This window comes from Schistocerca cancellata, chromosome 3 (genome assembly GCF_023864275.1).
Source record: "Schistocerca cancellata isolate TAMUIC-IGC-003103 chromosome 3, iqSchCanc2.1, whole genome shotgun sequence".
In the NCBI taxonomy this organism is placed as follows: domain Eukaryota; kingdom Metazoa; phylum Arthropoda; class Insecta; order Orthoptera; family Acrididae; genus Schistocerca; species Schistocerca cancellata.
The window spans coordinates 30,670,097-30,686,430 of record NC_064628.1 but is presented as its reverse complement, the minus strand read 5'-3'; the positions used below and the strand labels follow the sequence as shown (position 1 = coordinate 30,686,430).

General features: G+C 41.6%; 1 protein-coding gene across 1 annotated transcript in view; it reads right to left on the bottom strand.

Moving 5' to 3' along the window:
• The window catches only part of LOC126175583 (neural-cadherin-like), a 162,374-nt gene that overhangs the window by 81,000 nt on the left and 65,040 nt on the right, over positions 1–16,334 (bottom strand). Inside the window, exons 8-11 of the mRNA XM_049922443.1 lie at positions 2,829–3,097; positions 1,383–1,588; positions 1,092–1,234; positions 689–949 (exon numbers count right to left, since the gene is read on the bottom strand). Coding sequence (XP_049778400.1) covers positions 689–949; positions 1,092–1,234; positions 1,383–1,588; positions 2,829–3,097 — 879 coding nt within the window. The remainder of the gene's footprint in view (positions 1–688; positions 950–1,091; positions 1,235–1,382; positions 1,589–2,828; positions 3,098–16,334) is intronic.

Below are 16,334 nucleotides of genomic sequence, written 5' to 3'. Positions count from 1 at the left end.
TCTGTTACATAACCTCGTTCAAGCTGAGTGAGGTGTTCATAATGACATTTTTGCCATCTGAAAGGCATTATTGTCTAATTTCAATTCACCACATCCAATCTCAAAAGTAACCTATGCTTATGACTGTTACTGTGTGTATTTAAAGCAAACCTGTTACTAGTGCCACTCTTATGTGACTGGCGCAAAATTTGAACAGAAATCATCTTTCAGATGTAGAAACATACCTACCAACTTTTGTTTATGTCGATGACTCCCTCTTGATGTCACAATTTTTTTTCTGTCAGTGTAGTTACTATGTAAGTTGGAGGTATTTGGGTACTACAGCAGATCAGTTGAAATGTGACTAATTTGGCTACAAAAATTCAGTTGTATGTGTGGCAAGGAATCAAAATACAATCTTCAGGTTGTTTGAAAGGGCCATCTAGTGAAGAGTCCAAACAGTACAAAAATGCATTTCCATCTATCTATATTCCTAGGTTAAAATTGTCACATTTGGTCAAAGCATTCACTGTCACCTTTGTTGTGTAACTTATATGTACCTACTTCTAATTTATTCAGTTTAGAACTTATAGTGTACTAAGAGTAAAATAGGTTCTTCATAATTTCATATTATGTATAAAAACCCACTTTACCACTAAAAATAAGTAAGAATTAAGATTATATCTTTATTTACAGATAAAGCTCTTACCTGGCTATTGTGAAAGAAATTTCTTATGCAGCCATCGAAGTTTAATGACTTTGGAAAGACACGCCACTCTGTTGCCTTTGTAGGAATTTGTGTCCAGTAAATTCCGCCAATCTGGAGAGGGCTGTTTAAATTGAGTTGAGTGTTCAGATATGGCAGGCTTCTCTCTGCTTGACAGCTTGTCCCATTGAAGAATACCACTGCTGCTTCTTTCATTTCTACCACATCAGCAGACTTGCAAAAATCCACTACAAGACGAACATTCTATTCAAGCAGAAGAAACAAATTCAAGAATTCATATAATAACACATCTTCCTCTACACTGTTTGCTGAGTCAATTTCATTCACAAACAATATGAAAAAATGAGTTAAATAACTGATTTTACTGCTAACTTTTGATAATTACCACAGAATTCCAAAATATGTCAATGTGATGCCATTTTCCATCATTTAGATTTCTCTCCACATGTACGCTTAGTTCCACAGTTCCTTGTGTTGTTTTCAATAATAATCTGGGTTTACCATTGTATATCTCAAATGCAACAAAATCTGAAAATTTTATCATTAACACATCACATTTGTTAGTCACAAATAGCCTTCTGTATATTCCCATACATATCTCAGTGTGTGGGTATAGCATGGGAATTACAATTCTTGTAGAGAAAAAGATGATGGTGTTAAGAAAATGAGAGGATACCTGACACAGAATCTTCAAGTGGGGCTATAACTGACACTGGACCATTGTAGAATATCAGGCCATGTTCTTCCTTTGTTAAAAACTCGAGACTAACATGGTTTTCAGATTGTGGAGTGAGTGAGGGAAACCAAGCCCATCCATCTCCTTGGAAACTTCTGACTGTTCCTTGACATCGAGGACCATCATAACCCACTGGGCAGATACAGCTGTAGCCAAGATATATGAATGTCAGAAAAGAAATGGTATATTATGTCAAAACATAAAAAATTTATTTGGCTGTGAAATACTGTGTGTGCAGACTCTTAATATTCTGCCTTTCAACACTCAGAGTATGAACATGAAAGCTCAAGTGTTATTTCCTCTCTATTTAGCATTATGCTACTGCCACAATGACTGGAGGATATACTATTGTTCTTGCTTATTATACACTTCAATGATGTCTCTCACTACTATGATCCCATAAGCCATATGTTCATGCAAATACAAATATGTCAGAATGCAAAGTTGTGCTTATATGTCAGTAATAAAGTGGTAGTGCAATCTCCAGTCCAGATGAGAGGAAATGCAAATTAGCAAATCGTAAATAATTATTTTTTACATAAAAAAATCATGATGTGAACTGTTTAATAATCTAAAAATAAGAAAACTGTATTGTCATAGATCCCACTGATGATGACTTAGAACAAGAAAAACGTGAAACGTGGCTGGGATAAATAAATTAAGTGGCAGCAGGAAAAGGTGTTTTTATTTACAAAACAAGTAGAAATATATATCGTTGAAGAAACAATAATGCATAACTGGCTCTGTGTCCATTTGCTGCATAAATATAAAAGTGTGTGCAGTATCAACATTTTGTTATTGCTTGTTACATGTTTCTCCATGTTCAAAAGCAGTTCATGAGGCATGGTTTCAGTTGATGGAAATGGACTGCATTTCACAAGACAATCATTTCTTGAAGAAAGAAATTGTTGCTCGCATGAAGGCATCACATGATAGTGGAGATTTGTTTTTGAGAGTGACTGACACCTGCCAGCCACTGACCCAACTGTTTGATCCTCTGCAGAGCTTCTTGCATTTTGGTACAGTTTTCTGGTATCGTAACCTACCATATAGACAACAGCTTCATGGAGCTTCTGCCATTCCAGTTACATATCTCATTCTTTTGCAGTTGCATGGAATTTACATTTGTTCTTGCCATGTTTGATTTATGTGGTATTCTTACATGTTAATTTTCTTTTGCAAAAAATTGAAAATTTGCATTCCCCATGTAACAACAGATGCACTGAGTCAAGTATGCCAACTGTCTGAAATCCAGAAAATCAGAAAAGCCTTCAATGTGGTATTCTTTCTTCAATGCTGGTATGTCTCTTGCTGGCACAATGCTGCCCATCTGTAAATATAAATATGACAAATATAAATATGACAATAGAAAAATGCAAAATTTACCTGACACTAGGTCCTTTCTGCACACAGCAGCCACCATTGTAACAGTGATGGTCATGGCAGCTTTTGTATGCTGATTCATTTGTGATGTCCTGACACTCAGGTGTAACGATCACAGAAACACCAACAAATGATGTTGTATTTGCATCAACCAAGAGAGAATATTTGCTTGGCCTGTAGCTGTTTGTACATGGACCCTCACATTTTGTCTCATGAACTAGACAGTGGTTTATACCAATGAGGACTATATTAAGACCAATTTTTCTTGTAATCTGCAAATAGAATGAATTATCTCAAGTAGGACAGTAAACTTTATTGATGACTATGTAAGTGTTTATTATCCATGCTAACTAAATATATTGTCAAACAAAAAAAATGTGAATGTTTTTCTTGGCTCCACTGAAGTCAAGTATTAAAGAAATATTTTACTTTGATTTCTCAAAAGACAGAAAAATATTCACAGAAGTAATGTTTGTTTAACTTGCATATAAAAGACCACAGTAAAATGTAGGTGCTGAAGTCTTTATGCCAAGGGAGAGCAAATATTTTTCATTGTGTTTTACACTATCTCATAGTACTTAACAAGTAAACGGGAACCAGCTTTATTTGAAATGTAGATCCATTTCAGTTTAAAATGGAATTCAGATTTTGTGACATCAAAAATACCAGTAAGGTTTTGAAGACCAAATGTACTATTGGATTCACTGACGAAAACCCTTTTTTTTTTTTTTTTTTTTATAATACGAAAGATTTCTACAAGACTTCTCCTCCCTCTCTCTCTCTATCTCTCTCCATCACTTCATCCCCTACTCCCTGTTCATCTCCTCATCCCCTATCTCTCCCAACCTCCTCCCTCCTCTCTCTGTCCATCTCTATGTCCATATCCCCCCCCCCCCCGCCGTCCTTCTATCCATCACATCTTTCCCCCTCTCACTGAGCTTGATCCCAGCTTACTGATATTGCAAGTGAAACCTTAATCGAGAACTCAATTCATTTAAAATGAGTGGGTAAATCAGTTGGGATCGTTAATGCAATGGGTATAGGAGAGACCTCTCTCACTGCTGGATCTGTGAGGACACTAGCTTGAATGACAATACTTCTCAAAGTTTTGATCTGTGAATGGGTAGGACTGAAAAGTTTTGAATGGTTCAGATTCCATAGTAATATTCTAATCATAATTTGATAAGCCACAAATACAGCATTCTTCTTTCCTTAACTGAATGTGATGAAAAAAAAGGAAAATACACTGTTATGTGTCCAATATTTGTTTAAAATTATGTTTAAGGAGAAAGAATATATGTGATATATGTGGAAGAAACAATTTGGCTAATGGTTTAAATGTCCTTGTATTTAAGTTAAAACTAACTCCAAGAAATAAAATGAAACCCCACGTTTTCACAGCACAACATTTTGTTTCTTGCAGTCCATGTTGCAGGAAAATCCCTACATTGTTGTTTAAAAAGATATATAGCCTATGGCCATCTGTATGTTAGTAGATTGTCATATAACAATTTGTAGTAAATCAGTTAGGAACCTTACAAGATTTTTGCTGACTATATTTCCCCCTGATGTAGTATACATTTATATACGATATATATTAAAAAAATATATAACCTATGTCTATCTGAATTTTTATTAGAGTGTCACGTAAAAATCTGAAATATTTTTGTCAAGAATGTTTCAATATTTTTCTTAACAGTCTTTCTCATTTATATAGTCTATATATAGATATATACCACATATATTTATAGAATGTGTGCCCTATATCTGTCTAAACATTTATTACAATGTCATGTGAAAATATGAAGTAAATTGGTCACAAACTTTTCTAAATTTGTGGTAACAGTATTACACTACAACTTATCTTTATATAGTAGCACAGATATTTTGCTTGATATGTTAATTTGAATGTTAGAATATGTGGATGAATTTCATTTTTGTTCTCAGATACTCTCTTAATTCACGTCTGGGTTTTTATAAGCTGTCATTAGTGGAGAACCAGCCACCCACCCAAACTTACAGTCCATTACATACTGACCAATTTGGTCACTCTCATGGTCTGAGCAACTGTGGATGTTTCAATCTTCATACTCCAAGTGACAGAGTGAACAAAGGAGAAAGACAGTCAGTGTAGAATGCAAACACAGTAGTCCTATGTTATTTTAAGTGATTTACAGGTTTAAGTAGCAGCCTGGAATTTGATGGACCAGATCTTACTAAGGGGGCAGGGCTGTTGTGGGAACAACTGCATTTCAGACTTTGCAACCCATCAAGAGGTGTGTGAGTGAGCCGCCTACAAGATCCTGCTGCTGGGTGCTGGAATATTGCTGAAAAGCTTGGTGCAAAGCCTCAGTCCGCCACAATGGTGGGCTGAAATTCCATGTGCCCTGGCACAATGCTTCCCTTGCTCACCTACTTGACAGGAAGTGGGGCCCTGTCACAGCATAGCCGGACAGAGTGAATATAAATACTTGCTGCTTAGCTTTTAGCAGCACTTGTATTCACACTATGAATGGATATGAGACTTTTGACTACAGCTAGTCTCTATACCAGCTGGCAGACCAACGCAGGCCAAGCACCTTCAGCTTTGCCTAGCAGCATCACCAGCTAACCACAGATCAACCAACCATCAGTAGACCTGGTGGTTATTGGCCTGATATGAATGCCTTCAAAGGAGGAACACTTCTAGGGTTTCTTTGTACAGCATCTGGGTACCTCCAGAAGTCCTGAGTTCAGCACAGGGCTGCTGTTCATGGCCACCTTGACTTAAGAAAACCTACCTTACATCAGCACTACTGCCGAGCCTAGTCATAGCCTTCCACTGAGGCAGCATGAGGCAGCAACGCTGCCATGCATACCTGTACTGCCACCAGGTGTCATGCTGAGCTAGCAACCACTGCCTGGGATCAGGTATGCAGCTGTGATGCTGACACCAATTTCTGTGTGGAAGTCTTGAAGAATACAGAACTTTAACACACTAACTGAGCTTTCCTGTTTCTGCACACACTGAGGTACTGATAGAATGCAAACCACCCTCCTGTGTATGACATTCTGGTATGGAAAAAACCATCCTGGCACATAATGGTGTCCACATCCACGTCAAGATTACAGAAGCTATACCCTGAATTCCACAAGTCAAAAAAGACCTAGAAAGAGCCTAGATAAATTTTAGACTTAAACTCATACAGACAAAAAATAACAGATGGGACGTGCACTAAGAGAATGAAACTGCGAAGAAAATGGCAACAGAATGAACTGAATAAAGAATGAGACTCCACGGAGAAAAAAGTGAGAGCTGCATGGCAAAGCAGTTAACTGAATTATAAGGTTTTCATGATCCAATAGTATCCAGTTGCACATAATAATTAATAAAGATAATTAGCTGTATTTATGATGAAGTTTTAATCTTTTCAGTCTAGATGGCTACAATAATGAACAATGCATCATTTTAAGTAGCCCTACAATCATTATTTTGTTTGCAACTCTCCTTCCCTGAGGCCAGAATGTTGTTCCCAGGATATTCACATAATTGGGAAAGAACAGTTTTTTCTGTTAATTATGTAATATGCCAGTTTATTACTATTTTAAGCGTAAACAATGAGTGAGAAGTGATATTCATAAATATCATAAGCAGTATATAAGAAATTATAACTTAATTTAGTCTGCAGAACCAGTTAATCATTATTCATCCAAAAGTCATCTCAGAATGATATAGGAATCATTGTGGTAATGAGGACTTCAATGCTAGATGCTTTTAATAGTTTCTGCAATGAACTCTCTTTGCACATATGGCACTAAACCAAAGGAGATTCTGGTCCTATGTAAAGTACACCAGTGCCAAGATGCAGTCAATACCTTCACTGTGTGGTAACAGTGGTGATGTTATTGATGAGATGCCACTACAGCAGAGTTACTAAACATGGTTTTCTGAAATACCTTAACAAAAAAAGATGAAGTAAATATTGTTGTTGTTGTTGTGGTCTTCAGTCCTGAGAGTGGTTTGATGCAGCTCTCCATGCTACTCTATCCTGTGCAAGCTTCCTCATCTCCCAGTACCTACTGCAACCTACATCCTTCTGAATCTGCTTAGTGTATTGATCTCTTGGTCTCCCTCTACGATTTTTACCCTCCACGCTGCCCTCCAATGCTAAATTTGTGATCCCTCGATGCCTCAGAACATGTCCTACCAACCGATCCCTTCTTCTAGTCAAGTTGTGCCACAAACTTCTCTTCTCCCCAATCCTATTCAATACCTCCTCATTAGTTACGTGATCTACCCACCTTATCTTCAGCATTCTTCTGTAGCACCACATTTCGAAAGCTTCTCTACTCTTCTTGTACAAACTAGTTATCGTCCATGTCTCACTTCCATACATGGCTACACTCCATACAAATACTTTCAGAAACGACTTCCTGACACCTAAATCTATATTCGATGTTAACAAATTTCTCTTCTTGAGAAACGCTTTCCTTGCCATTGCCAGTCTACATTTTATATCCTCTCTACTTCGACCATCATCGGTTATTTTACTCCCTAAATAGCAAAACTCCTTTACTACTTTAAGTGTCTCATTTCCTAATCTAATTCCCTCAGCATCACCCGACTTAATTTGACTACATTCCATTATCCTCGTTTTGCTTTTGTTGATGTTCATCTTATATCCTCCTTTCAAGACACTGTCCATTCCGTTCAACTGCTCTTCTAAGTCCTTTGCTGTCTCTGACAGAATTACAATGTCATCGGCGAACCTCAAAGTTTTTACTTCTTCTCCATGAATTTTAATACCTACTCCGAATTTTTCTTTTGTTTCCTTTACTGCTTGCTCAATATACAGATTGAATAACATCGGGGAGAGGCTACAACCCTGTCTCACTCCTTTCCCAACCACTGCTTCCCTTTCATGTCCCTCAACTCTTATAACTGCCATCTGGTTTCTGTACAAATTGTAAATAGCCTTTCGCTCCCTGTATTTTACCCCTGCCACCTTCAGAACTTGAAAGAGAGTATTCCAGTCAACATTGTCAAAAGCTTTCTCTAAGTCTACAAATGCTAGAAACGTAGGTTTGCCTTTTCTTAATCTTTCTTCCAAGATAAGTCGTAAGGTCAGTATTGCCTCACGTGTTCCAACATTTCTACGGAATCCAAACTGATCTTCCCCGAGGTTGGCTTCTACCAGTTTTTCCATTCGTCTGTAAAGAATTCGCGTTAGTATTTTGCAGCTGTGACTTATTAAACTGATAGTTCGGTAACTTTCACATCTGTCAACACCTGCTTTCTTTGGGATTGGAATTATTATATTCTTCTTAAAGTCTGAGGGTATTTCGCCTTTGTCAGGCCGTCAGTACTTCTAATGGAATGCTGTCTACTCCCGGGGCCTCGTTTTGACTCAGGTCTTTCAGTGCTCTGTCAAACTCTTCACGCAGTATCTTATCTCCCATTTCATCTTCATCTACATCCTCTTCCATTTCCATAATATTGTCCTCAAGTACATCGCCCTTGTATAAACACTCTATATACTCCTTCCACCTTTCTGCTTTCCCTTCTTTGCTTAGAACTGGGTTGCCATCTGAGCTCTTGATATTCATACAAGTGGTTCTCTTCTCTCCAAAGGTCTCTTTAATTTTCCTGTAGGCAGTATCTATCTTACCCCTAGTGAGACAAGCCTCTACATCCTTACATTTGTCCTCTAGCCATCCCTGCTTAGCCATTTTGCACTTCCTGTCGATTTCATTTTTGAGACGTTTATATTCCTTTTTGCCTGCTTCATTTACTGCATTTAATATTATGCAGTAAATATTACAGAATTTGAATCAAGAACAACTGCCAACATGAGCAATTTAGAAGTAGATATCCTTGGTGTAACAAAGCAGCTTAAAACACTTAAGAATCGAATTAGCTGGGGCAGTACTTGCACCTAAATATGTGTTTACAGATCATCTGTTGATGACTTTTGTCTTCCTTAGAAACTTTGCATTATTGGTAGAAAAAGCATAGTACAACAACTCAACAAATGTAGTAATATGTGGTGATCTTGACACTTATTTTCTTGAAGAATCTGTTAGAAAGCTGCAATTGATAAATTTAATCATGTCATTTAACTTAAAGATAAAAGCCATATCTCCAATGAGAGCTGTCTTGACAAGGTGGCCACTAACACTGACTGCACTGTAAAGATTATAGATATTGTTTTTCCAGATCACAGTGCACTTAACAATAATTTGAAACCACCACACAGTGTACTCTCAACAGGAAAAATATCTATTAAGTGTACAAATTACAGTGACAGTAAGATAAATATCTTTATTCTTAACTTGGAGAAAGAAGACTGGCAAACTGTATTTACTTGTTCATCTACAAATGAAAAATCTGAAAATTTTTTGCAGATATTTGAATATTATTTGAACTGTTATTTCCAATGAAAAAAAAAAAACTATCACTAAACAAAAAAAGAATGCGTTGGTCCCAAAAGATATTAAAACTTCATCAGAAAAGATGAGGCTGCTGCACAGACTTAGCAGAATGGACAGTGGCAAATCCAGAGTTGAAGGCATATTGTAAACATTACAAAACCACATACAGGAGAGTTAACAGATGTGCTAAAAAGGCTCATAATGACAAAGCAAATAGGGGTGGAGGGGGGGGGGGTGCTCTTCTAATAAATCCAAGACTGTCTGGGGTATGGTAAATGAACAAACTGGTAGAATGATAAGGGTAGAGGATGAAATCATACTGAATATCGAAGAGCAAAAGACTGAAAATGTACATAAAATTGTTAATAAATTTAACAGGTAGGTTTCAGAAATTTCTACAAATCTCTTGACCAACTCTCCAAACACTGTACACTTTCTTCCCACAAACAATACTCCTCTCAGCTCCTTTGCCCTATCTCCCATAACTCCATGTAAAATTGAAGATATTATAAGGAAAAAAATTGAAAAGACTTATTCTGCTGGGTATGATATGATAACCTGCTTCTTATTTCATAAGCACGCAAACTGCATCAGTAAGCCCCTGTCAAATACCCACACAAAAAAAAAAATTTTGCATCACCTTGGTTCCGACAGTTCCAGAACCTGTACGGAAAATTGGAATAGAGATCTGTTGTGACTCGCCGATCATTCAAAGCACCGCCGCGCAATTACGCGCGTCCTCTACGTGCGGCGCTGTCTGCCAGCCATGCAGCAGCTGCGCCACCTGAGCGGCCAGCCGAGCAGCGGCCGCTAGACTGGGACTCAGTGGTCATTCGAATGTTAACGTGTACACACGTCTTACTTGTCAACTTACTCTGTGACTTATATGTGTTGTGTCGTTCCAAAGTATATGTGTTAAACTTGACATTATAACAATTGGCGACGAGGTAGTGGATTTTTCCTTTTCACTGTTGACTCACAGGGTTCCATGGCTACTGTCGAGCAACTATTGCAAAATCTCCTTGAACAGCAAACGCTTCTAACAGCGGCGATTCGCGATTTCGTCACGGTGTTTCTCGTCGTTGGCTATATCTCCTTTTCCTCCTTACGACGAGACGGTGGAAGACTGGTCTGATTATGAAAAACGTCTTCGACAGCGCTTCTTGGCATTTCATGTCACGGATGAACAACAATGTAAGTCTCTGTTCCTTTCCTGGATTTCACCTCAAATGTATCGGTTATTGTCGCAATTGGCTCCTTTGAAGGATCCTGCGTCTTTGTCCTTTGCTGAAATGTGCTCACTTCTATTTTCAATAGCAAACGCATGTGGTAGCCTCTCGTGTTGCCTTTTATCGTTGTCAAAAACAGCCACATCAATCCTATCGCGCTTGGGCTGCTGAACTTCACGGCCTCAGTCGAAAGTGTCAATTTGTTACTGACGTTCTCAAAGAATCCTATGCCGATTCCATGGTACGGGATGCTATTATCCGGTCAGCGCCCGACAAAGAAGTTCGGCAAAGTGCCCTTCAGTTGGCGAATCCGACTCTAGATGTTCTCTCCATTGTGCAGTCTTTTGAAATTTCTCACGCCGCTGGGGTGCTAATAGAGGCGTGGGGTGATGTCGGGGAAATACAACCTCTGTGCGCTATTGACGACACGTGCAGCGCATCCTCGCTGGCTGATGTGGCCACAGTGTGCTCCCACGTGCAGCCTCGGCCTAGCCATAAACAACCCGCTAAGAAACTGCAGCAAAACCCCTGGCAACTTCCTTCATGTCTGCGGTGTTTTACGGAACATTCACGCGAGGATTGTCCCCAACGTTGGGCTGTGTGTCACAATTGCAAAAAGAAAGGTCACGTGTCTTCCGTTTGCAAATCCGACCGCATACATGATGTTCATGAACATGAAAATGATGCTGATTCTGATCCTGTGTTGCCTGTCAATTGCACTTCTTCCCTTTCAGGGAAGTTATTCCACACTGTCCAAATCCTTGGTCGAGATGTTCGCATGCAAGTGGATACCGGTTCTGCTGCCACTATAATTAATTCTCATACGTATCTTCAGTTGGGTTCTCCACTCCTGTCATCTGTCACTCGGCAATTAAGGATGTACAATAAACAGAAGATTTCTCTCTTGGGACAGTTTAATGCTGAGGTATCTTACAAATCCGTCGTTCGCACTGTTTCCATATTTGTGGTCGACCAGAGCAACGCAGAAAATCTTTTTGGGTTCTCCATAGATGACTCTGTCAATATTGTCTCTGATGCTACTCCTTATGCTCAACTGGATTCCTTGTCGACGACATTTTCGTCCCTTTTCTCTCCTGGGTTAGGCCGTGCAAACGACTTTGAAGCTCGTATCACGCTCAAACCCACTGCTTGTCCTAAGTTTTTTCGGGCTCAGCCCATTCCTGTGGCCCTTCGTGATCGGGTAAAACGGGATTTGGATCGTCTCACTACTTCAGGGGTCTTGCTTCCTGTCACTTCCAGTGAGTAGTCCTCTCCTGTCGTTGTCGTTGCTAAGCCAAATGGTGATATTCGTCTCTGTGACGATTTCAAAGCCACTGTAAATGCTCAATGCCTCATTGACACTTACCCTATGCCCCGTCCTGAAGAACTGTTCACTAAACTTGCCAGTATTTTTCTAAAATTGACTTGTCAGAAGCTTATCAACTTCCTCTCGATGCTGCTTCCCGGCAGTTTCTGGTCCTTAACACGCCTTTCGGCCTCTATCAATACCAACGCTTGCCATTTGGGGTTGCTAGCACCCCTGCTCTCTTTCAGCGATTCTTGGAACAATTATTGCTCCCTGTCCCTGGGTGTATCAATTACATGGACAACATTGTTGTCACTGGCTCCAGCACTGAAGAGCATCTTCAAAATCTCTGCACACTTTTTCATGTCTTACAGACTGCCGGTCTTAAGTGTAATCTTCAGAAATCACAATTTTTTCAGGCATCTATCACGTACTTGGGGTTTCAGCTCTCTCGGGATGGTATTCGTCCACTTCAGCAAACTGTCGCTGCGATCGATGCCCTTCCTCGCCCTACATATGTTAAGGAACTGCAGGCCTTCTTGGGGAAAATAGCATACTATCACAAGTTTTTACCGCCTGCGGCTTCGGTGGCACAGCTGTTGCATCGCCTGTTGCATAAAAACATGCCTTTTCACTGGTCCGCGTCATGCGACGAGGCTTTCCAGAAATTGAAGACTATGCTGAAACAGGCCCCGTGCCTGGCTACTTATCAACCTGGCCAACATCTTGTTCTTGCCACAGACGCCTCTCAATGCGGGGTTGGTGCAGTCCTTGCGCAACGTTTTTCTGACGGTTCGGAACAACCCATTGCTTATGCCTCCAAAACGCTCACGGATGCCCAACAAAAGTATTCTCAAATTGAGAAAGAAGCTTTGGCCATTATTTATGCTCTTCATAAGTAGTTTGGTGTTTTTCTCTATGGATCCAAATTTCATCTTGTTACAGATCACAAACAACTTGTTTCTTTGTTTCATCCATCAACGTCACTTCCCGACAAGGCTGCACACCGCCTCCAGCGTTGGGCTCTTTACTTGTCCCGTTTCAATTATGAGATTCATTTCCGGCAAACGGCTCAACATGCAAATGCTGATGCACTGTCTTGCCTTCCCATGGGTCCTGATCAGGCATTCGATAGGGACGAACTTTTGTGTTTCCACTTGGATGTTGCCGAGCAGCGGGTTGTGGACGGGTTCCCCATCACTGGGGACAGGCTGGCGGCTGCTACAGGTTCTGACCCTACCCTCTCCTGGGTTTTATGCTGTATTCAGAATGGCTGGCCAGATCGCCCATCCGGTAAGACTTCTGATCCATTGCGGAACTACTACACTTTGCGCTACCGCCTCACGGCTAGGGATGGTGTTGACCTCCTCTCTACTGACAATGCTTCGCCGCGTGTTGTGGTACCTGCGTCTTTGTGTGCTTCAGTCTTGCGCCTCCTTCACCTAGGGCACTGGGGTGTGTCTCGCACAAAATCTCTGGCGCGCCGTCATGTGTACTGGCCTTGCATCGACTCTGAAATAGCACACATGGTCGCTGCCTGCGGCCCTTGTACGTCACAGGCCACTGCCCCGAAGTCATCTTTGTCACCGTGGCCTTTGCCTGAGAAGCCCTTGGAGTGCATTCATGCTGACTTTGCAGGACCCTTTTTAGCTACTTATTGGCTCCTCGTGATTGACGCCTACTCTAACTTTCCTTTCATTGTCCGTTGCATGTCACCTACCACCGCGGCAACCACCAGTGCTCTCGCCCGCATTTTTTCTTTGGAAGGCCTCTCCTCTACTCTTGTTACTGATAATGGTCCGCAATTTGCCTCCTCTGAATTTGCGGAATTTTTGTGCTCATCACGGCGTTATGCATGTCACGGCCCCGCCGTTCCATCCACAATCCAACGGTGAGGCTGAACAACTGGTACGCACATTTAAGGCTCAGATGCAGAAACTTCTGACTTCTTCTGCTGCTAATGATGCACTTCTCCAGTTTCTGGAGTCTTACCGTTTCACCCCCATGGGCGACCACAGCCTGGCTGAGCTCTTACTTGGCCGACAGCCCCGCACGCTACTTCATCTTCTGCGGCCTTCCTCCTCCTGGCCGCGGGTGCCTTCACTTGGCTGGTTCACCGCCGACGACCTCGTCTGGGTACGGGGATATGGCAGGCAGCCAAAATGGAGCCCGGGCCGCATCTTAAGACACCGTGGCAGACGCCGGTATGAAATCCAGATGGACACGGGTGTTGCAGTGTGTCATTTGGACCAGCTTTGGCCTTGTGTGCCAGCAACGCCTGTTCAGAATGCCGCTACACCACCTTTGCCTCTACCTGATGCTCGGGATCTTGGCATCTCTCAATTCTCACAATGCAGCCCTCTCACCATCATCGCGATGCCAGCACCAGAACGGACGCCACCAGGAGATGTGCTCATGCAGGAACCGGATGACCATCCTCTGTCAGAGCAAATCTACTCGCCTCCTCCTCCAACGGACGCCGACACATCGCCCATGTCTCCTGTCATATCAACTGGACTTGCCGCAACGGGCAGATTGGTGCATGGGGCCCCAGCAGATTCGACCCCTACGTCTCCTGTCATCTCGACCTGTTATCATCGGGGACACTTCAGTCGGTATGGGAAGCCTCCTCCTCAAGACTTTACGGTGAGTCAAACAACGCCTATGGACGTTAGCAATCTCCAGGACACCTCTATCAAGACCAGTGCAACAATTTCAAAGGGGGGAAAAGTGTTGTGACTCGCCGATCATTCAAAGCGCTGCCGCGCAATTACGCGCATCCTCTACGTGCCAGCCATGCAGCAGCTGCGCCACCTAAGCGGCCAGCCGAGCAGCGGCCGCTAGACTGGGACTCAGTGCTCATTCGAATGCTAACGTGTACACATGTCTTACTTGTCAACTTACTCTGTGACTTATATGTGTTGTGTCGTTCCGAAATCTATGTGTTAAACTTGACGTTATAACAAGATCAACATAAACATCATTTCTACCCTTTTTATTGCTAATAAAAATCACACATTGTATGCTGTACCACCATACAATGAGACCTTCAGAGGTGGTGGTCCAAATTGATGTACACACCGGTACCTCTAATACCCAGTAGCATGTCCTCTTGCATTGATGCTTGCCTGTATTCGCCATGGTATATTATCCACAAGTTCATCAAGGCACTGTCGGTCCAGATTGTCCCACTCCTAAATAGCAGTTCAGTGTAGGTCCCTCAGAGTTGTTGGTGGGTCACGTCGTCCATAAACAGCCCTTTCCAATCCATCCCAGGCATGTACAATAGGGTTCATGTCTGGAGAACATGCTGGCCACTCTAGTCAAGCTATGTGGTTATCCTGAAGGAAGTCATTCACGAGATATGCACAATGGGAGCACAAATTGTCATCCATGAAGATGAATGCTTCGCCAATATGCTGCTGATATGGTTGCACTATCGGTTGGAGGATGGTATTCACATATTGTACAGCCGTTATGGCGGCTTCCATAATCAACAGTGGTGTATGTTGGCCCCACATAATTCCACCCCAAAAACAACAGGTAACCTCCATCTTGCTGCACTCACTGGACAATGTGTATAAGGCATTCAGCCTGACCGGGTTGCCTCCAAACATGTCTCTGACGATTGTCTGGTTGAAGGCATATGCGACACTCATCAGTGAAGAGAATGTGATGCCAATCCTGAGCATTCCATTTGGCATTTGTTGGGCCCATCTGGTTTTGTGGTTGCAAAAATGGACCTCGCCATGGATGTCAGGATTGAAGTTGTGCATCATGCAGCCTATTGTGCACAGTTTGAGTCGTAACATAACGTCCTGTGGCTGCACAGAAAGCATTATTCAACATGGTGGCGTTGCTGTCAGGGTTCCTCTGAGCCATAATCTGCAAGTAGCAGTCATCCACTGCAGGAGTAGCTGTTGGGAAGCCTGAATGAGGCATGTCATTGGCAGTTCCTGTGTCTCTGCATCTCCTCCATGTCCGAACAACATTGCTTTTGTTCACTCCGAGACAGCTGGACACTTCCCTTGTTGAGAGCCCTTCCTGGCACAAAGTAAAAATGTAGACATGACTGAACTGCAGTATTGATCATCTAGACGTGGTTGAACTACAGCCATGTACCTCCTTCCTGGTGGAATGACTGGAAATGATAGGCTGTCAGACCCCCTCCATCTAATAAGAGCTGCTCATGCATGGTTGTTTACATCTTTGAGTGGGTTTTTAGTGACATATTAGAACAGTCAAAGGGACTGTGTCTGTGATACAATATCCACTGTCAACATCTATCTTAAGGTGTTCTGGGAACCGGGGTGATGCAAAAAATTTTTTGATGTATGTATTATAAATACCTCACTTCCAGAGAGGACATTTCCGAACCAGATAAAACATGCTATAATTATACCTCTCTATAAGAAGGAAGAGAAAAATGACATAGCAAACTATAGGCCACTTGCCATACTGTCTGCTTTCTCAAAAATCTTTGAATACTGTGTACCAATAAGATGAGAAATATTTTTAATTTCTAACAACATAATCTCATCTTCCCAATATGGATTTCAGAAA